This window comes from Neofelis nebulosa, chromosome 4, assembly GCF_028018385.1.
Source record: "Neofelis nebulosa isolate mNeoNeb1 chromosome 4, mNeoNeb1.pri, whole genome shotgun sequence".
NCBI classification, from domain to species: domain Eukaryota; kingdom Metazoa; phylum Chordata; class Mammalia; order Carnivora; family Felidae; genus Neofelis; species Neofelis nebulosa.
This window is the reverse complement of record NC_080785.1, coordinates 159,673,997-159,696,336: the sequence shown is the minus strand read 5'-3', so window position 1 is coordinate 159,696,336 and position 22,340 is coordinate 159,673,997. Positions and strand designations below refer to the sequence as shown.

At 48.0% G+C, this 22,340-nt stretch overlaps 1 protein-coding gene across 1 annotated transcript in view; it reads left to right on the top strand.

The window, feature by feature from the left end:
- Nucleotides 1-11,020: 11,020 nt before the first annotated feature.
- The window catches only part of ADGRE2 (adhesion G protein-coupled receptor E2), a 28,654-nt gene continuing 17,334 nt past the window's right edge, over nucleotides 11,021-22,340 (top strand). Inside the window, 9 exon segments of the mRNA XM_058723592.1 lie at nucleotides 11,021-11,100; nucleotides 14,674-14,727; nucleotides 15,041-15,160; nucleotides 17,561-17,716; nucleotides 18,633-18,779; nucleotides 19,236-19,382; nucleotides 19,473-19,519; nucleotides 19,665-19,742; nucleotides 20,136-20,313. Coding sequence (XP_058579575.1) covers nucleotides 11,070-11,100; nucleotides 14,674-14,727; nucleotides 15,041-15,160; nucleotides 17,561-17,716; nucleotides 18,633-18,779; nucleotides 19,236-19,382; nucleotides 19,473-19,519; nucleotides 19,665-19,742; nucleotides 20,136-20,313 — 958 coding nt within the window. The 5' untranslated portion in view covers nucleotides 11,021-11,069.

Sequence of the window (22,340 nt, the reverse complement as noted above, 5' to 3'; positions counted from 1 at the left end):
AAAACGAAAAAAAAAAAAAATAGAACCACACACTATTGCCCCCTTGTGGCTGGCGTTTCCCTTAATAGAGCGCCTGCGAAATTTATGTTTAACCATTGCTGTGTAGTATTCCGTTGTCTGAATATCCCACAGCCCCGACATTCCATTCTGTTTATGGACATTTGGGTCCTTTCCAGGTTTTGCTGTCGGGAATAAAGCTTCTGTGGATGTTCTTGTGCAAGTCTTACGGTGAACCAGTGTTCTAACTTCTCTTGGGTGCAAGCCTGGAGTGGAATCGCTGGGTCATCATGTAGGCAGACCTTGAGCTTTGGCGGATGCTGCCAAGAGGTTTCCAAAGTGGCCGAAACAGTTTATGCCTCCGTCATCAGGAAAGTTTCGTTCGCTTCACGTCCTGATAATGCATGCTCCTGTTAGTTTGATTTTAGCTACGTCAGTGGATGTGTAAGTGGTTTCTTGTGTTTTACTTTGCACTGGGTGTGCGCGCGCGTGTGCGTAGATAACGATGTAGTAGATGGTGGCCACGATAATTCCTCCTATCTCTCAGCGTGCATCTCTTTTCAGGGTGGGTTTTGTTGTTCCCTCGCATCAAGAGGTGGAGTTTATTTCTCTAGCCCTTGAAGATGCGCTTGATGGCACGACTTTCTTTGGCCGATGGAACGTTATCAAACATGGCAGGAGCAGACGCTTGAAAAACACACGCCAGGGTTTGCCCACTTGTCGTTATGGTTCGAGTCGTAAGAGCAAAGTGTGAAGATACCTGGGCCAACCTCTCCCCTAGGACGCGAGGGTCCTTGCTGACAGCTGGCACCACCCACAGGCAGGCGAGTGAGGCCATCTTGGACCATCCAGCCCCAGGCAAGCCATCAGGTGACCTCAGCTGCACGAGTGACCCTAGGTGAGGCCATCAGAAGAACTAACTGCCCAGCTGAGTTCAGCTCAGATTGCTGACTCACAGAATTAGGACAGAATTATGAGCACATAAGGTAACGGACACCAGGAGTGAGCGATGGGGACAGGGCACTGCTGTAGCAAACATTTAAAATGTGGCATTGACTTTGCAACCTGGCAGTAAGGCAGCAGCTGTAAAGGGGTGAAGAAATTTCAGCCGGAAACGTGAGGAAACTGCCAGACGTTAGGAAAAGGCTATGTGGTTATGTGGTACGAGAACGACTGGCAAAAGTGTTGTTGTGGTAACTTGGGGAAGATAGGCCGTGAACTTATGGGTCTGGTTGAGGAGTGTGGTGGGGGGAGCTTCCCCCCATCTCTGGCCCTCCCCCCAGCCTTCCTCATGACCTCCTGAGCCCACGTTGGACGCCTAACCGACTGAGCCACCCAGGCGCCCTATCGAGGTTTATATTTTTATAACGGTATTACACGAGCGGCCGTGAAACTGGAGACAGACCGTACGACCAGGGGAGCTAAGCAGGGTAGGATTAAGTCACCTCCCAGGATTAGGAGGATTATTTTATTTTATTTTATTTTATTTATTTTATTTTATTTTATTTTTTATTTTTTTATTTTTTCAATATATGAAGTTTATTGTCAAATCGGTTTCCATACAACACTCAGTGCTTATCCCAAAAGGTGCCCTCCTCAATACCCATCACCCACCCTCCCCTAGGAGGATCATTTTAATGAGAGTTCTGAATCCCCTGAAAGTTGAAAACCATCCTCCGGATAACTCCCTCCGGGGTTTTAACCGTTCCAGGTCTGGATGGGGGCAGGAGCAATCCTTGTCATTTGATTTGTGATCTCTTGCATGATTTTTTTTTTTTTCTCATTATCTATTTGTAGGCAGCAGTTGCTAAGGTTAAATCTTCCACAAACACCTCTCTCGGAAGCAAGCAGGTAATCTAAGGCCATGTGATTTTGATAATGGCGTTGTGCATTTTGGTTTGTTGCTTAGCTAGTAAGTTAAGAGCTCTGGCAGTTTCATTGGTTATAACTTTTATAACTGCTTGTAGTCTGATTATGCGGTTTAGCATGTAAATGGGAGCACAGTGGCCCCAGGACCCGTCCTCTGTCCAGGTGGCAGGTCCATCATATTGGATTTATGCTCGGGGGGCCATTCATCATCTTTTTAGTTGCCAATTTGTAAGGCACACCGCTTTCTTTGAGTCTCCCGGTCCCCATACACTTGAACTCCCAAATGTTTCCTTCTGGCAAGTGGGAGCAGGAAGAAAGATGGACGAAGAGTTCCCACCGTGTATGACCCTGACCAGACTGAGGGAAGTACTATATAGGCTTTCCTTCCACATATCCAGGCTAGTCTACCTGGGACCCGCCATTTGATGGCTGTATGGACCTTGTCCCAGGCCTCTCGGAGATGAGAGAAGTTAGACAAGGGGTGGGGATCTGGCTCAAGGTGATCTGGGGTCCCCCACCATTGGGTTTTCCGGACAGTTGAGTTATAAAATCTTTGGCTTATGCATGTAAAGTTTTATTTATTTATTTTTTTAATTTTGTTTTTTAACGTTTATTCATTTAAAAAAAAATTTTTTTTTTTAACATTTATTTATTTTTGAGACAGAGAGAGAGCATGAACAGGGGAGGGTCAGAGAAAGAGGGAGACACAGAATCCGAAACAGGCTCCAGGCTCTGAGCTGTCAGCACAGAGCCCGACGCGGGGCTCGAACCCACAGATGGCGAGATCATGAACTGAGCCGAAGTCAGACGCCCAACCGACTGAGCCACCCAGGCACCCCAACGTTTATTCATTTTTGAGAGACAGAGAGAAACAGAGCATGAGCGGGGAAGGGGCAGAGAGAGAGGGAGACACAGAATCTGAAGCAGGCTCTAGGCTTTGAGCTGTCAGCACAGAGCCCGACGCGGGGCTCAAACTCACAAACCGCGAGATCATGACCTGAGCCGAAGTCAGATGCTCAACTGACTGAGCCACCCAGGCACCCTTCGCATGTTAAGTTTTCAACAGAGACGACAATGAACTTCTTCCCCACCAGGCAAGACAGTTTTTCCCAATAACTGAACTTTTGACAAACCAAACCCTGGTAATAGGACTGGGGTATTTTGTTTTACTATAAGGTTTGTGGGGATCCAATTTTCTAGTCTCTATGGCCATTGTTTCCCCGTGTTGGTACCAGCGAAGTATCCGATCCACAAAGGGAGGGTGAGTGTTCAGAGAAACCTCTCACCACGTTTCCAGCTGGCCGGGGTGGCCTCGGCCAATCCTATGGCAAAGAGCAGAGCAAGAATCATGATAATAGCGAGAAACGAGGCGTGACAGTGCATCACAGCAAGGAAACATACAGAAAATAACGACGGTCTTTTGTTTCTCCAGACTGCCGATTCCTCAAGCTTCTGCCGTGTGTAGGTCAGCTTCTGGAGTGACTAAAGCAGGGCTGCAGTCTCCTGGAGCCTCTGGAGTTGCAGAATCTTCCGTATGGTCAGTCTGCACAGCATTGATGGGTCAGGAATGCACTCCCAGTTTTGAGATGCCGGCTTCACTCTGCTGTAGCGAATCCAGGGACCCACGTTGGCCACCTTTCCTGCGGTAGGGGTGGACAAAATGACAGTGAACGGGCCCCTCCCGAGGGGTTTTAGCGGTTGGACATTTCACTCCTTTATCCCTATTGCATCTCCTGGTTTAAAGGGATGAGCGTCTGTGGTCAGATTCAGATAATCGCTCCCTGACCCAGGGGTGTAAGGTGGTTAGGATAGAGCCAAGGCCTCGCATCTGTTGTCTCAGGGCTAGTTGGTCTATCTCATTTAGATCCCTCCCCCATGCCCTTGATAATGGGGGAGGGGCACCCATAAAGGATTTCATAAGGGGAGAACCCCATCCGCTTCTTCAGCCTCCCACCTGCAGCTGCCGTCTGCCTCCCTGAAGGTCCCTTCTCTCTCCCTGCCTAATGTTAACCCTTTCCCTATTTATTTCTCTGCTGGAACAGGGCCTGGAACCGCTGTTAGGGAACAGGGTCAACGACTGTTCTGGCTTCTTCAGGCTGATAAGGGACGGTGTGGGGGGTACAGCAGTTGGAGTCTACCCAAGGGGTCGGTCGAGTGGCCCATAGTATGGTTCTGCAGGAAGGCTGGCAGGCATTAGCAGACACAGAGAAAAACACAAAGGAAAAATTATACTGACCAACAAGATGGCATCTTAAGATCATGTCTATGGTTTCCAAACCTGTCAGACAACCTTTGTAAACAACACATGTCAGGGAATCTCTCATGACCCAGGTGATGGAGAAGCAGGAGCGGTAAGTAATCAACGGTGGCTCTATTTCCAAGAGTTTGGCCTTAACTGAATCACGAAAAATTTTTAAATCCTCTATTGCTTGTGAAGTGTTATCTAGAGTTTTTCTGAGTATAAGCAGACAGTCTCCTTTATTTTGAGGTGTAAAACTTTTCCACGAGCCAGGACTGCTACCAGAGAAAGAGTCAAGGCAGCCATTGACCATTATTAATTTGAAAAATTTTTAGGTAAGCCGAACCTGGTATTATTTGATAAAGCAGAACTTTCATTACTTTCTGTGCCTTTTTTGTCTTGCAGGAGAAGGCCTTTACTCAATTAGTAAAAGTATCACCCCATACCAACAGATGCTAGAATTCCTTCGACCTTGGTATACGAGTGAACCTAATTGTCAGTCTTTTCTGGACAGCCTCCAGGTTTTGATTGCCTGGGAGAGCAAGTTTGTGGCTGAAAGGATTGTTTCTAAGACATACTTCACAGGCTGATCCTGCTGGCAGAACTGTCCTTGACAAATTTTTTTTCCCAGTAAACATCCTTTGGGCCATTTGAGAAGTTTTGTCCCTCCCCAAATGAAAGGCCTGATGCTGTGTTTTTATGCTCTCTTACCTCTGAGAGCTTGGTAAGAGTCATTGCCCTGCTCTGTTTGTAACCATTCCAAGGGCTGGAGACAATGTCTAGGTGTCAGAGCCCAGTTTATTAACTTTTTGGGGGAGAGTAGGTCGGCTTGAGTCTCCTTTAATAATTGATATAGCAGCAAACTATTTTCCTGAACCCTGGTATCTACAGCCTACAATATCCAGTAATTTTCCAAAACTCATACAATTGTTTACCTGCCCTGGAGTTGGTAGCACCATAATCTCTAATTTAGTTATAATGTCCCTTTCTAGGAAGGGAGTAAGGCTCTCTGGCATTATCAGGAAAGAACGAGAAAAAATTAGGTTTCCCCATAGACATCCCAGGGGCTGAGGGAAACATTTAGTTAGAAGTTTTCCAGAGATGGCCCTAATCGTCCTGCTGCATTTGGATAGTTGGCCTGGAGTGGAAAGGAGGACAGAGAAGGTCGCTCTGGTGTCGAGAAGGAAATCAACCAGTTTTGCTTCCCTTCTATGTTTAGGGTTACTCAAGGTTCTGGGTTTCTGATAGACAGTTGGGTTAGGGGGGGCCACTGTGAAGAGCCCCAGGCCCCGGTTAATCCCTTCCAGGGACATTGTTATCTGAGCCCTCACAGATAGAGATCCCCGTAGGGCATTCAGATCTCCAGTGACTGGCTCCACATAAGGGGCATGGCTTATGGGGTTTTCATTTTGGTTGTCCCCTCTGAGGACATTCTCATTTTAGTGCTCTCAGTGGCCGTATAAATGGCACTTGGTGCCAGGACCTTGGGAAGCCCGATCTCACATAGTACCTAAGGCCACAACTAAAGCCTCAGATTTTTTTTAAGCCTCCTTTTCTGTTTTTTTATTTTTTATTATTTTATTCTTCTTTTGATCTTGGTTGTAATATACCCAATTGGCAGCTCGTAACAGCTCCTCCAGGGTCCCTTCAAGGCCAACAGCCAATTTTTGTATTTTCTCTGAATATGTAGGGCTGAGTGAGTGACAAATTTGTCCTTTAAATCATCTCAGCCTTAGGGTGTCAGGGGAGATAGCCATATATTTAATGAGAGCCTCCCTCAACCTCTCCAGGAAGGCCACTGGGTTCCCATTTTGTGTTTGTAAAATAGTGGCTAATTTGGCATAATTTAAAGGCCAAATCTAGATTTCCTTAGGTTTTTTTTTTTTTTTTTTTTTTTTATAAAGCATCTCTCACTAAGAGTCTGGTTTAACAAAAGCATTGTGTCTTTCCAGGTCAAGTCAAAAACATACGTAATATTCTGAAAAGGCTTTATATACTTATTCAATCAGAAAATGTACCTAGATCTCCTTTTATCTGTCTTAAACCTTGTAATGTAAAGGTTTTTTTCTTCTGGCATTCTAGCTTCTTGTAAGGGAAACATGCCTGTTACATTATGGGGAGGGCCTGGATAAGGTGGGTAGCAGGGAGCAGAATTGCATTATTATTATTATATGTAGATTAAAGACCTGTGGGGGAGGAAGAGGAGGGGGAGGAGGAGGAGGAGGAGGAGGAGGAGGGAGTTTTCCCTTCCTCCTTCTCTAGGTCTGTTTTTGTTACAGGTGAGGGGCCCTTAATTGTGTCCCCTCCTGATTGCTGGGCTCTAGAAAGGGTTGCCATTAAATGACAATCCACCTTACGTTGCTTACATATATCTCGATTTTTTCCTTAAGGCCCAGGAACAATGAACATAGGGGAATTCTCCCCATTTCCCTTCACATTTGCAAAACATGTCCAATTGTAGGATAGTATTGTCATTGATATTTTTCTCTGGCGTTGACTGAGGCCAGGTTCCCTCTTCCAATTTGTATTGGGGCCAAACCTTTGTGCAAAAGAAAATGAACCATAATGCATTCCAAAGGGGTAATGGCCTTGGTTGGGGAATTAGCCATCTATAGGAAAAAGGAGGAAAGTTGTCCCTTGTCTCAATTTCCTATAGCTGGCCAGGAGAAACCTCATCTCCTGGCCCCGCGTTTTGGCTGGCCCTGTAACTGGCAGCCCAAAGCCCTGTTAGTCCTGCAAGGTGCTGGGAGTAGTCATTCTTACCCAGGCTTGACTCTACCTCCAAGAGCTGGCCTGGTCTTTCCTGTTCTTTCTCACCCTTTCGTTTCCTGCCTGTAGGACCTTTGGGTGTGGACTGTGACCAAGCAAGACTTTCCTGGTTGTCGTAGGACGCACTAATTTCATTTTGGCCCAATAGTAACTTACATATTGATCACTGGCTGTTGAGGGCGGGGGTTAAAGGGCCAAAGTCAAGGTCTATTCCCCTGCCCTTTCTCAACAAAGCCCACATAAATAGGTTTCAGCTGTGTGGACATCCATTTTTGGCATACCATGGGCTAAGTTTGGTAAAACGGCTCCCGTGTATCTTAGTAGAAGCCCTTTATATATCACCCATCCCTCATATGGCAGAGGCATCCAGTCCTCTGCTGAACAGGAACAACACAAATGTGGAGGATTTGGAGGCTGGCACCAAGGGTATTGCTATCATTTTCTCGGCCTTTGGGTCAAAAGAGGAGGAAGTTTAATCTTAACCCTGAGTACTTTCAAAATCCATTATTTGAACCTTAGTCCGTCCTGACCACACATAAAATTTCTTTTTAAAGACTTTCCTTCGCGAACCTTCTACAACTTTTCTTTGCATTTAGGTTTTGTCCCAAGCCATTTTTCTCCAAATAACCAGTCTCATTTAGGACAAAATTATTATTTTTTTTTATTACCCTCAACAAAAATGTATTTCCATTTCTTGTATCTTTCTTTCGTATCTCCTGCTTATCTATATACAGAGTTGCTTTTGTTATTTTTATTAGTTTTAATTACAGCTGGCAGAAGTTTAACTCTTAGAAACTTTAGCCTCCAGTGAAAACTAAGTGGTAACCAATTGTGAACTGCTACATTAGAATTTTTTCAGATGGCAAACTTATGAATCAATTAAGCACAAAGCATGTTTTTCAACAGATCCAAATATCCTTGGTTTTTCTCTGACACGTCAAAAAGCACAGACCTACATCTAGTCATCAGTGCTTTAGCCTCTTACCTTGTTAGATATCCAATGAATTTAATCCCGATTTATTATGCAAGCAAAATCTTTCACGTTTTAGTTTACCAAAGACTTTCAAAGCTGTCTTAACAATTACCCATGAAAACTATGAGACAAAGTTAACCATTACTTTAAATCACCCTTTTGTTAACAAATTGGAACAGAGATAGCATGAGTTTATTTGACCTTCAGCAAATCTAGGTAGAATAAAAGTGGGTTGTTTTTGTTTTTGTTTTTGTTTTTTTTTAATGCTGATAAACATTGTCTCTCTCAAACCAACAAATTCGCTTAAACACTGAATACATTTTACTTGGGTCCTCGTAAGACAATTTGTTCCCCATGGTGAATTTTTACCTAGGACATTGATGGGGAAATCTGACTTCGGTGGTCTTTGCTCCTTGACATGGGGGCGGGGGGAGTAGAGGCTGATTGTGCCTGAGGCATTGAGGAGCCAGTTATGCAGGCTGCCCCCCTCCCCACCCTGGGGGTGCAGAAAAGGAGGGGGGGGGAAGGGAAGGCAGAAGAGGAGAGGTGCCAGCAGAAGGCAGAGAAAGAGAATTCCCAGTTTTAAATCTTGTCGGCTCAGACGGAGGGGCAGACTCCAGATTTCTTTTGTTTTGTTTTGTTCTCCACCAGTGGAATTAGGCAGTTCATGTCGGTCCAGAGAGGACAGGGAATTTCCCCCAAACAAAAGGAATTTCGGCAGCTGCTTGGGAATATTTCTTAAAGTCCCTGTTCTGAGGGAGACTAACCAGACTCCAACCTGCCGCCCAGCGCCTTAGAGTTGCAGCTTCGTTCCCTGTCCCTTGTGGAACTTCTAGGGCAACTCTGGGAGGTGATCGGGCTCCCCTTCTGCTTCTTAGGGGCAGGTGGTGTGCCCAAACGAACCCAGGTTCTTACCAGTCTGTCGGGCCGTGCTCCCTGAGTTGGCTCCTGGGCCCCATGGGTTCCGTTGGTGCACCGGAGGGCTAGTCTCCTGCGGATCAAGTGGTCTGCTGGTACCAGGCAAGGCCCCTCTCCCGGCGCCCTGAGGTTCGAGGTTCGTATCCCTGGTGGAAAAGAGGGTGGAAATGCACTGTCTCCTGGAGGATCCCCCCAGGTAATGTAGCGGGAATCTCGCACAGAGAGTCGTGACACTGAGGCTTTTCTTTCCAGGAAGCGACTTCATTCCTGCCGGCACTGCTCTGTTGCATTCGTACCCAAAGAACTAAGCCCCGAACGCCATGTGGCATAGTTTTAAATGTATTTTTTACTTCCTTGTCTCCCATATATGGTAACATACATAAACATGTAGTCTGATTAGGTAGTCTCAGTTTACAAGGTCATGAGGAATGTTGTCACGCAGGTGCATAGCCAGGTACCTTGAAGTTTTGTTTTTTCTTTTCTCTCCCTTTCTTTTTTTTTTCCCTCTCCTTAGGGAGAGGATCCTACCACAGTGCTGCTGCTGTTGCCTTTGAGGGCTCAGCCCTGATCCCTGGAGGTGCACCTGCACAGCTAGCCCCATCAGTGATGGAGTGCATGCCAGCCCCCGGGGGACTGGGTTCCTTCACTGACAAGGGGGGGCTGGGGAGACGGGGCTTATTCTGTGAATGAGCCTCAGAAACGGACTTCCTCTGGACATAAGAGAAACTGTTTCCTCCTCCTCAACTGCCTAAAATCTCCCTCCTCCAACAGCAGCCAACCCTCCCCTCCTCTACTCTCTGGTCCCCAGCTGGCAGCAGGCGTCGTCCATTCCCTGGGGCTTCTGACCACCGTCTCCACCCCCACGGTGTCGTGGCTGGAGGTGCCCTTCGTCCTCCAGATCTTTCAGTGGCTCCCCTTGTTGCCGTTATCCTGATTCCTATTTCCATCAGGGGAGGCCTTCGGCAATCCCACGATGGGTTGTTAAGGTCCAGAGGCCTGAAGACAGTGGAGGGGCACATCCAAGACTGTGGGGCATCTGGAGCTCTCAGATCTGAGAGCAGCACAGAAGCCCTTTGTGAAGGGCATACAGGCTGAAAGAAAAGTGAAGGGGAACAAGGCAGGGCTGGCATCGTGGCCAAGAGACGCAGAGAGAGAAGTGTTCTGGCTTTGGAACTAGAAGGCACCAGGGATCTCTCTCCCTCCCCTCCCCTCTCTATCTCCACACACAAAGAAAGGTCCTATGTGGACACAGGGGGCAGGTGGCCGTTTACAAGCCAAGAGAGAGCTCTCACTAGAAACCAACCCTCCCGGCACCTTCAGCTTGGAATCCAGCCTCCAGAACTGAGAAAATAGATTTCTGTGGTTTAAACCGCCCAGCTGATACTATGTTATTACGGCAGGGCTAGCAGACTAATAATACGCATGGCCAGGTAGAAAACAAAGGAAATGTAACATTTGGGGATGTTTTTCTCATCTTTTAAAACCTATCAGGAATATTTTCCTTCATCAATACATAGGAGTCTAAGGCTGCGTTGAGTGTTGCCGAAGAATAAAAACACCTTAGTTCTAGACCAGCCAGGGATTAGGGATGTTGGGGTCATATGAGGGTGATGGGATATTTATGTATCTTTATTGTAGTGATAGTTACAGGAACCTGTCTACGTAACACGGTGTCACAGAACTATACATGCACATTGTACTGAAGCAATTTCTTGGTTTAGATATTTGATGATTGTTAAACACATAAAAATACTTAAATACATAAAAATGTATCTTTGGCAGGAAACCGGGTGAAGGACCTCTCTATATTAATTTTGAAACTTCCCGTCAATCTCCATTTGTTTCAGAATAAGAACTTAAAAATAAAGAAGTACACAAGTAGATAATAAATAGATTACAAAGTCTGTTCACTCTCAACCACAGTCCTCAGAGGGGCCAAAAAAGCCAGGAGAATGATTCTTCATAATTGGGAGGTCTTCTTAGATCAAAAAGATATAAAAACCGTCAAAGAGGCTTTCAGCACAAATACTGGAAATGCTAAGCAAATACTTAAAAATGGAAGTGTGAGTTTCAGAGATGGTCATCACAGGGAAATATGAGGGGCGGGGTGTGGGAAACAGCAGACTGCTGTTTCATCTAAGTTCATCCAATGATGAGCTTTCTATCTGAAGTCAGACTTAAAACAGGAAGTCTTTTTAGCGTGCGTACACACACACACACACACACACACACACACACACACACACACACACACACCAAGACTGGGCAGCATCCTCCGTGGTTGGGCTTGCTGATATCTTCACCATGAGAAACGGGCATCTAAGTTTGCTGCCGGGTAGGTAGAATTATAACAGTGGGGACAGGCCACGAAAGCTATCAGAGAACTCTATCCAGGCCGAGAATTTTCTCTGTTCCTTGCTTTATTCCTGGGTTTTGCTCTGTTTCTGATTTTTGCACTATCTTTGTAGGGGAGAGCGGGCAAGAAATTTTAAGAATGGTACTAGCTCAATTATATTAATGTCTCAAAGAAGAAATTTGGTGAAACTTACTTCTAGGCCAGACTGGGGGACTTATCAGAGCTTTCTCATTTTACAGCCTGTATTACACCAGGTTCTCTAGATAGGGGTGCCTGGGTGGCTCAGTCGGTTGAGTGTCCGACTTCGGCTCAGGTCATGACCTCACAGTATGTGAGTTCGAGCCCCACGTCGGGCTCTGGGCTGACAGCTCAGAGCCCGGAGCCTGCTTCGGATTCTGTGTCTCCCTCTCTCTCTGCCCCTCCCCCGTTCATGCTCTGTCTCTCTCTGTCTCAAAAATATATAAACGTTAAAAAATAATTAAAAAATAAAAGAAATTAGTTTATGAGATTTTTGAGGTTGGAAAGTCCAAAGTCTGTAGGGCAGGTGGGAAACCTAGGGATGTTTCCAGAGATGTTGATGTTATATCTCAACTCCAAAGTCAGTCTGGAAAAAGAATTCGCTCTTCCTGGTGGGGGGTGGTCAGCCTTTTTTTCTCGTAAGGTCTTCAACCGATGAGGCCCACCCAGATTATGAAGAGTAATCTGCTTTATTTTTATTTTATTTTATTTTTAAATATAATTTATTGTCAAGTTAGCTAACATACAGGGTATACAGTGTGCTCTTGGCTTCAGGAGTAGATTCCTATGATTCATCGCTTACATACAACACCCAGTGCTCATCCCAAGTGCCCTCCTCGATGCCCATCACCCATTTTCCTTCCCTCCCACCCCCCATCAACCCTCAGTTTGTTCTCTGTATTTAAGAGTCTCTTATGTTTGCCTCCTTCTCTGTTTGTAACTATTTTTCCCCTTCCCTTCTCCCTCTTAAGTTTCTCAAGATCCACATGAGTGAAAACATATGATATCTGTCTTTCTCTGACTGATTTCATTCAGCATAATACCCTCCAGTTCCATCCACATTGCTGCAAATGGCCAGATTTCACTCTTTCTCATTGCCAAGTAGGATTCCATCGTAGATATAAACCACAACTTCTTTATCCATTCACCAGTTGGTGGACATTTAGGCTCTTGCCATAGTTTGGCGATTGTTGAAAGTGCTGCTATAAACATTGGGTACATGTGCTCCTATGAATCAGCACTCCTGTATCCTTTGGGTAAATTCTAGTTGTGCTATGGCTGGGTTGTAGGGTGATTCTATTTTTAATTTTTTGAGGAACCTCCAGAATGGCTGCACCAGTTTGCATTCCCACCAACAGTGCAAGAGGGTTCCCGTTTCTCCACATCCTCACCAACACCTGTTGTTGCCTGAGTTGTTAATTTTAGCCACTGCAACCCATGTGAGGTGGTATCTCAGTGTGGTTTTGATTTGTATTTCCCTGATGAGGGGTGACGTTGAGCATTTTTTTGTGTGTCGATTGGCCATCTGGATGTCTTCTTTGGAAAAGTGTCTATTCATGTCTTCTGCCCATTTCTTCACTGGATTATTTGTTTTTTGGGTGTGGAGTTCAGTGAGTTCTTTATAGATTCTGGATACTAGCCCTTTATCCAATATGTCATTTGCAAATATCTTCTCCCATTTTGTTGGTTGCCTTTTAGTTTTGCTGATTGTTTCTTCATTGTGGTGAAGCTTTTTTTTTTTTTTTTTTTTTTTTTATCTTGATGAGGTCCCAATAGTTCATTTTTCTTTTATTTCCCTTTCCTTCTGAGACGTGTTGAGTAAGAAGTTGCTGTGGCTGAGGTCCAAGAGGTTGTTGCCTGTTTTCTCCTCTAGGGTTTTGATGGTTTTCAGTCTCACATTTAGGTCTTTCATCCATTTTGAGTATATTTTTGTGTCTGGTGTGAGAAAGTGGTCCAGGTTCGTTTTTCAGCATGTCGCTGTCCGGTTTTCCCAGCACCACTTGCTGAAGAGACTGTCTTTTTTCCATTGGATACTCTTTCCTGTGTCGTCAAAGATTAGTTGGCCATACATTTGTGGGTTCAGTTCTGGGTTCTCTATTCAATTCCATTGGTCTATGTGTCTGTTTTTGTGCCAGGACCATACTGTCTTGATGATTACAGCTTTGTAGTACAGGCTAAAGTCCTGGATTGTGATGCCTCCAGCTTTGGTTTTCTTTTTTCAACATTACTTTGGCTCTTTGGGGTCTTTTGTGGTCCCATACAAATTTTAGGATTGTTTGTTCTAGCTCTGAGAAGAATGCTGGTGCAATTTTGATTGGGATTGCATTGAATGTGTAGATTGTTTTGGGTAATATTGACATTTTAACAATATTTGTTCTTCCAACCCATGAGCATGGAATGTTTTTCCATTTCTTTGTGTCTTCAATTTCTTTCATAAGTATCCAGCATACAGATCTTTTACCTTTTTGGCTAGGTTTATTCCTAGGTATTTTATGGTTCTTGGTGCAATTGTAAATGGGATTGATTCCTTGATTTCCCTTTCTGTTGCTTCATTATTGGTGTATAGGAATGCAACCGATTTCCGTACATTGATTTTATGTCCCTCGACTTTGTGGAATTCCTGTATCAGCTCTAGCAGGTTTTTTTTGGTGGAATCTTTCGAGTTTTCCATGTAGAGTATCATGTCATCTGCGAAAAGTGAGAGTTTGACTTCTTCTTTGCCAAGAGAGTAATCCTCTTTAATCAGAGTCTACTGATTTCACTGTTAATCTCATTAAAAACAAAACAAAACACCATCATAGCAGCATCATGCCTCCCGTGAATGGAAGGACAGACTCTAACAGGTGACCCAGTGATTGCCCGTAGGGTAGATTCCTTCGCACCTGCAGCCGTTTTCATTCCACAAAGCCTGTCCAGTGACCCATCGCTCCTGGTACTGCACCTGGAGAGGCCTCTTAACCAGGAGATGGTGGCTCTACCTGACGGTGCCCTTAGTTGTCACTCCTCACCTGTCATCAGCTCCCCCCCTCTCTTGACTCCAGGGCTCCCTGCCCTGCTGATACTACTGTGAGCTAGGGCTCAGACTTGGGGCTGTCTGATGCCCAAACCCACGTTCTTCTCGTGTGCCCCAAAACATGTATGTCAAAGAGGGGACAGTGACCCTGGGAGAGAAATCCTCAGGGTAGATTTCTGCCATTGCCAGAGAACTAAGAACCTGGCCAATCTGAGGACGTTGTGCTTCAAGATTCACTCCCTCCACCGGGAAAGGTTGGAATTTCTACCTTGTGTCCCTGACATCACCTGTGTATATTCTGTCCCCTTACCTATAGCACTGAGGCTCCACAAGGTCTATGTCTGTTAGTGATGGACTCCTTGGGGAGTCCAGGGAGATGGAAGGAAAGGGACTGGTCCTCAAAACTTCGTAAGTTACAAGAGCCTTGGGAGAGCCATGGACTGTAGCATCAGAACCACCTCCCGGGAACAATGACCATGTGGACAAGGGTTGAAACTGCATCTCTGTTTTTTCTGCCCCAGGTCTCTTGACACAGCTGCTGTTGCCATTGGGAGCTGCTGCCCAGAAGACTAGTGGTGAGTCTGCCCAGCCAGCCCCATGGGTAACATACACGGGGGAGTGCATGCTGGGGTCTGGGTCCCCTCACCGACAAGCGGGCAAAGGGGGCATATTCTTCAAGTGAGGCTCTGGTCTTCTGGAGATAAGAGAAACCATTTCTACCTCCACAAATGTCCAGAGTTTCCTGTGTTTTCTTCTTCCAATGGCAGCCATCCCTCTTGCTCCTTCGCCTCTCTTCCTCTGCTCCTCACCCCCAGCTGGCGGCTGGCTCCCTCCATTCCTTGAAGCTTCTGACTGTGGTCTCTGTCCTCTCACCCTTTGCACCCACAGACTGTGCACGGTGGTGCCCTCTGAACTCCAGATGTGTCAACACCATGGCCTGTCGCTGCTCTCCGGGGTTCACTTCTTCATCCGGGGACATCTTCACCAACCGCTTGGAGAATTGTGATGGTACAGGGGCCTGGGGGGGTGGTGGTGGGCGCATGGAGATGTTGGGGGAAGTGGTAGGGGGAAGATGTTCTCCTCTCTATGCCTCAGTTTGCTTGTCTGTAAATTGGGGATCATCGTTGTACCCACCCCACACGGATGGAGTGAGATTTAAAATCTGCCCGTGTGGAGAACCGATAAAGACAAGTATGGAGCGGACGGTCCAACACAAGCTCTTATCATGGCTACTGCCGTTATTACTGTGATCGTGCTCGTTGCACAAGGAAAGGGGAGAAAGAATGGAAGCAACGGGAGGAAAGAAACACAGGACTTGAAAGCCCAGGCTCTCCTCCTGGCGTGAGCTCACCGGGAACTCCCGACCCCTCAAGGTCATGGTTTCCCCTCTCACTGTTCACAGCAGACCCATGAGGAAGCAGAGCTACTTGGTTTTTCAAATGATCAAATTTGGGGGGTGCTTGGTTAGCTTAGTCGGTTAAGCACCTGACTCTTGATCTCAGCTCCGGTCATGATCTCACAGTTTTTGAGGTTGAGCCCCTCGTCAGGCACTGCACAGACAGCACAGAGTCCGTTTGGAATTCTCTCTTTCTCCCTCTTTCTCTGCCCCTCCCTCCGTCACGTGCCTGCCCGCTCTCTCTCTCAAAAATATGTAAACTTTAAATGATCAAATTTGGGCTTAGGGAGATTGAGGAACTTGTCCCAAAGTCCCACAATTAGTAATATTATGTGAATGTTACGATAAAAATGAAGAGAAAGGAAATTATCCCCGTTTTACACCGAGAAATACTCTTCATGTACCGAAATAGACTTAGATGCGTATTTTTTAAAAACGAAGGAAAATATTCCTAGCATGTTTGAAAAGGTAAAAGAAAAAAAAAAAAAAACTCTAATATTTCCCAGTAGTCCGTGTAGTACCCTTATGGGCGATTCTCTTGGTTTTCGTTGTTTGACATTTTCTTTGTCTTCCAAACGTCCGTGTGTCATTTAATATTTGGGGGAAAGTGAATTTCATCACGGAAAAAAAAAGGTGGTATGACTCCTGCCCAGCCGCCCTCTCCCGATGCCCTGAGACGCGCCCCTCGCGGACCCCCTGCACGTCTGTGCGCGCGTCTCACGGAGACTCCGGCCCCGGTGAGCGCGGCCAGGGGGCCTGTGGCTGGTGCGGCTGGACCCCCGCTCCCTTCTGGGAGCACGTTTGCGGCTTGAGAGTTTCTCCTCGTCATGTCTTCCCCTCCCGCGCGCCTCATTACCACCCGCTGGACCCCACCCCATCCCACGACCCCGGAGACGGGTGTCCAGCCATCGCCCCCATCTGAGAAGACAGGAGGGCGGTCCCATGGCCCAGACGGGGCGTGCCTCCTCCCGCCTGCTGTCCCGTCCCGGGGCTGACGCCCACAGCCTGGGCCCGGGGCCTCGGAAGGAAGTCCTCGAGTTCGGGAAGGAGACTCTGCTCTGGGGGAGACCAGCTGCCTGCCCCCACTCAGCACGAGGTCATGAGCCCTTGCAGGCTCTGAAAGTCTCTGGTCCCCCGATGGGAGCGTCCGGGACCCAACGTTCTGTCCCTGCCCTTTGATTCACCTGATCAAGTTGTTGAGGTCGTCGATAGCTGGCGGTGTCCAGCCTTGCTCTGTGGGCCCCCGAGCTACTCCGAGGGGCCAGGGTCGTGGCCATCTTTCCCCTCACGTTTAGAGAACAGGAAGAGCTAGGAGGCCAGGAACCCACCTTGCAATAACTCAGCTGTGAGCAACTTCTTGGTGCTTCCTCATTTCGTATCTGCGATAGGCTCTGATAAGGGTCACTTCCTCCAGGGTTGGCGGTAGTAAGACTCTTCCAGAGACACCCTGGGGCATCTTGAAAACTGACACCAGAGATGGGGGAGTGGGGGATGGGCCCTGTGAGGTGTACTTGGGCCACTGTGAGTAATGGGAGGAGAAAGCTGTCAAAAGCAGGGGCCTTTAGCCTCAGGTGTGAGTGGTGAGTGTCACCCAGCCACGACTCCCCCCACTGTCAGCATTGAGAGTGGCCTCCAGTGCCACTGTCCCTCTGACCGGAGCCCACCCCCAGCCTCCTGATGGTGCGAACGGTCTCAGAGGGGAGGGTCTGGAGCCCAAGTCAGGGCCTCCATCTGGCCCACGAGGCCTGCAGAGGGGGATGCAGACCTCCTTCTAGCCCCTGTCATGACACAGCAGAGTGTATGGATCTAGGTGCCGTCAGGCCCGGCCGGAGAGCAGAGGTGAGCAGATCAGTCTGCAGGCTTTCTGGAGTGGCTGGCTCCAGCTCGGTCCGACGAACTGTGAACTGAGTTCTCTCTGGGCCCCCACGGCAGAGGAGGGCTGGAGGCCAGGGCCTCTGCCCTGTGGGAACTCACTCTTTTGGCTGGTGACCCTTTGTCCTCTTGTGTTCCAGACATCGATGAGTGTAGGCCACCCTTGGCAGTGTCCTGTGGAAAATTTGCAGACTGCCAGAACACAGAGGGGAGCTTCTACTGCGAATGCAGCCCCGGATACCAGCTTGCTTCTGGGGCAAAAGCGTTCAGGAATGAGAGTGAGAACACGTGTCAAGGCAAGAACCACCCCGCACCTTCCGTCTCCCCGTCTACGAGGTTTGGGGTCACTAGTCTCACTTTCTCCACAGAACGTCCTACCTGGTCTCCTATGCCTTTCCAAACTCCAGGGCTCAAGGTACATCACACGCTCACAGCATGTGTGTTACATCACAATATCCACCTTCTTCACCGTCATCAAAGGCTGCCGGGAAGAGTCCTTCCCCCCCTGGAGCCCACATGCGCTTGGCCACACTGGGAGCCCTCCCAGACCCCCGGGTCATGAGAAACATGGGGGAGGGAGGTTTGAGGAGGGAGGAGCCCATCTTCCCCAGCTGGCCCTCACCTTGGCCAGCAGCCCTGCATGGAGAAGACACCTCCTGGCTTCCTGGCTTGGGTTTTTGTCCGCTCAGCCTCCATCTGTTTTCCCGTGCAAGGCTCTGTCTGATTCTCCCCAAGAATTTCAATGTATGGATAAACACCTGGGCCACCATGCTTCGCCCAGAGGATGCCTCAGAAGGCCCACCACAGAGCAGGGAGGTAGCAGGGCCTTCCGGGCCTGGGGTTCCCTTGTGGAGCCCCTGGCCTCTGTGAGCATCCCCTGGTCTCGCCCCTTCTTCACCTGCCTCTTGGGAGCAGGGGGAGGGTGTCGCTTCCAGTTCCTGGAAAGGGAGCCTGGGCCAGAGCTGGGGAGGGAGTAGCTGAGAGTCCTTGGAAAGAAAGTCCGGTCCCCATGACTCAGTTTCCCCCCTGGTTTCGCAGCCTGTAAGCCGGGGACCATGGTCCCTGCCTCGCCCATCTTGCAGGGAGGCCATCATAAGGTGCACTGAGATTGAGGTTGAAGGTCACCAGGGGGCAGCATGTGCAATGATGCCGGGCAGTGAGAGGTGGGTGCAGCCAGTGGAGGGGACCCTGACCCTCTGGCTTTGTCCTCAGATGTGAATGAATGTACCTCGGGGCAAAACCCGTGCCACAACACCACTCACTGCCTCAACAACATTGGGAGCTACGAGTGCCGCTGCCGGCCTGGCTGGAAGCCCATTCCTGGGTCCCCCGACGGCCCAAACAACACCGTCTGTGAAGGTCCAGAGCTCAGATGCCACATCTTAGAGACCCACACTCAGAACAGCTGATTGCACGCGTATTCAGTGGCACCCACACCACCCAAGCAGAATGAATGCTGGCGGTGCCCTGCTGTGCCAAGCGTTAATTCTCTTGAGGCTCGATGGGAAAAGATCTGGGGGGGGCGGGGATCCTGGGGAAGGAGCCGGGGTACTGAGGAGCAGGCTCCTTGGAGACCCCAGGCGACAGCTAATTACCAACTGGGACAAAGGTGTTTCAATAGTTCACAACCTGCACATCTGTACAGGGCTCACGTGCTGTGTGTCAGGCCTCCCCACACTTCCCATAACTCCTGCATCACCAGGATGTGGGGTCGGCAGGGGATGTCACCTCCAGCCAAGGTGGGAGGTACTAATATGGGGAAAGGGGGCGGGACACAGAAGGAGAAGGGCCTGAGTCCCATCTTTGTGTTCCCAGATGTGGACGAGTGCAGCTTCCGGCCGCCTGTGTGCCACAACTCCACCGTCTGCGTCAACACCGTGGGCTCATACAGGTGCCGCTGCCGCCGTGGCTGGGAGCTCAAACCCGGATTCCAGAATAAGCAAACGAACACCACCTGTCAAGGTACCTGGTCTGACCTGACCCCAGCCGCCATCCCGACACACACACACAGACACTCTCACACCTAATAAATGGCTGTTTTATCGCCTGCAGAGATGTCCTTCCCTGCCTGGACCGAACCCCCTGGAATCAAGAGCCAGGTGGGTGGCCCCAGCAGGGACCAGGAGGCAGGAATCCCCCTGTGCCGCCCGCCTAATTCCCCCAATTTCCCCAAGCTCCCCCCACCCCCCACCCCAACACACATACGCGAGGCTCTCTGACCCGCCCCTTCTCCTCTCTTCCCAGAGACTCTCCGACTTCTTTAAAAGAGTCCAAGTTCTGCGCAGAGACTTCAAGCCGGCCTTGGCTCAGGGCACCATCCAGGTAAGAGCACAACTCAGGAGAAGAAAGAGAACCTGGGCATCCCATAGAGGCCTGGGAGGAGGCCGCCCCATCACCATGACAGCTTCTCTGAGATCCCACCCCTCCCACGGAGGGTGGGAGAGCAGACACGCCAGTATTCACACTGCTGGGCACCCACCTGCACCCACAAATGACTTTTCTTCTTGCTGTTTCTGGACATTGGGCTTTATGTCATTCTTGGCATTTGTGAACAGGGTTGACCATGAGCGCTGGATTCCAGGGGCAAAGACCCAGGGAATCAGCCCCAGTACCACATTTATGTACCAATCAGTTTGTAGGGGCTGTTCTCCGGGGCTGAGTGGGCAGGGTCTTCGTGGCTCACTGGCTCCATTCACTTATCCCCCCCACCCCCAGGAACTCATACAGGGGGTGGATGAGTTGTTGCAGACCCCGCAAGACCTGGAGGCGCTGCCCCGCTCAGAGCAGCACCGTGTGGCCACGAACCTGCTCGCTGGCCTGGAGGACGTCCTGAGAAACATAAGCCAGGCCCTGCCCAATGGGACATTGACCTTCAGTGCATTTGCAGGCACAGGCAAGTACTGGGGTCTGCCCCCGGCTCCCGCCCTGCCCTGCCCCACCTGTTTATCCCCCAACCTCACTGGAGCCAGTGACCATGCTTGTATCTCAGTGTTACCCTCCCTAAACCAATTAAAAGGTTGAAAAGAAACGAATAAAACTGTAAATCGTATACATTTTCATTGTAATATACATTATCAGCAGAGGAAATCATTGTAATGAAGAATTTAAGATACAAAATGGAAACATCTTCAAAAGAAGACAATTTATTAAATTTTTCAGAATGTAAATTTTGTATTATTTGATATTTAAGTTCATCACCATTTTATTACTTAATTTTAGTTTTTAAAAAAACATTTTTTTTTTCAACGTTTTTTATTTATTTTTGGGACAGAGAGAGACAGAGCATGAACGGGGGAGGGGCAGAGAGAGAGGGAGACACAGAATCGGGAACAGGCTCCAGGCTCCGGGCCATCAGCACAGAGCCCGACGCGGGGCTCGAACTCACGGACCGCGAGATCGTGACCTGGCTGAAGTCGGACGCTTAACCGACTGCGCCACCCCGGCGCCCCGACTTAATTTTAGTTTTTAAGGTTTATTTACTTTTGGGAGCGAGAGAGACAGAGCTTGAGCGGGGGAGGGGCAGAGAGAGAGGGAGACACAGAATCTGAAGCAGGCTCCAGGCTCTGAGCTGTCAGCACAGAGCCTGACATGGGGCTCGAACTCACTGACCACCTTTTGTGTAGCCATTCATTCCCTGTTGGACATTTGGGGTGACACCTTTTGACTATTTTGAATAGCGTTACTATGAATATTTCTGGATGAGTTTTTGCTTGAATAACTGTTTTCGGCTCAATGTATATAGACGTAGGGGTGGAATTTCTCAGCAATATGGTAACTCTGTGTTCCATTTTTTGAGGAATGACCAAACTAGTCTTCCAAAATGGCAGTGCCATTTTACATCCCCATTGGTAACACACAATGGTTCCAATATCCATATTCTCAGCCACACTTGGTGCTTACATTTTGTTTTCTAATAGCAACTTCAGTGTATGTCAGGGAATATCTCATTGTGGGTTTGATTTGCATTTCCCAAATGACTAATGATATTTAATACCTTTTCACATGATTGTTGAATATTTGTATATTTTTTATATATATATATATATATATATATATATATATATATATATATGAACTTACATACTTTTTTTTTGGAGACATCTATGCAAGTCCTTTGCCTATTTTTAAATCAGGTTGTTTGGCTTTTGGTTGTTGAGTTGGGAGAGTTCTTTATGTGCTCTAATGGTAGACTCTATGAGACATGTGATTTGCTAATTTTTTCTCCCATTCCACAGATTGTCTTTTTACTTTTTTTTTTTTTTACTTTTTTTTTTTTTTTTAACATTTATTTATTTTTGAGACAGAGAGAGACAGAGCGTGAACAGGGGAGGGGCAGAGAGAGAGGGAGACACAGAATCGGAAACAGGCTCCAGGCTCCGAGCCGTCAGCCCAGAGCCTGACGCGGGGCTCGAACTCACGGACCGCGAGATCGTGAGGTGAGCCGAAGTCGGCCGCTTAACCGACCGAGCCACCCAGGCGCCCCAATTGTCTTTTTACTTTAATGAACAGATGCTTCTGTCGGATGAAATCCGACAGAATGGATGAAAATGGATGAAATCCATTTTCTCTACTTTCTCTTGGTGTCTTATCTGAGACTCCATTGCCAAATCCAAGGTTGTGAAGATTTACACCTGTGTTTCCTTCTGACGGTTCTAGTTTTAGCTCACAAATGTAGGTCTTTGTCCCATTTTGAGCTAATTTTTGTGTGTTGTGTGAGGTAGGGTCCCTTCTAACTGCGAGTGGAGATCCAGATGTGCAAGCACCATTTGCTGAAGAGACTTGACTTTTTCCATTGACTAGTCTTGGCATCCCTTGTTGAAGCAAATCAATTGACCACAGATGTATGGGTTTATTTCTGGACTTTCAATTTTATTTTATAGGTCTGTATGTCTATCTTTGTGCTAGTACCCTACTGTTCTG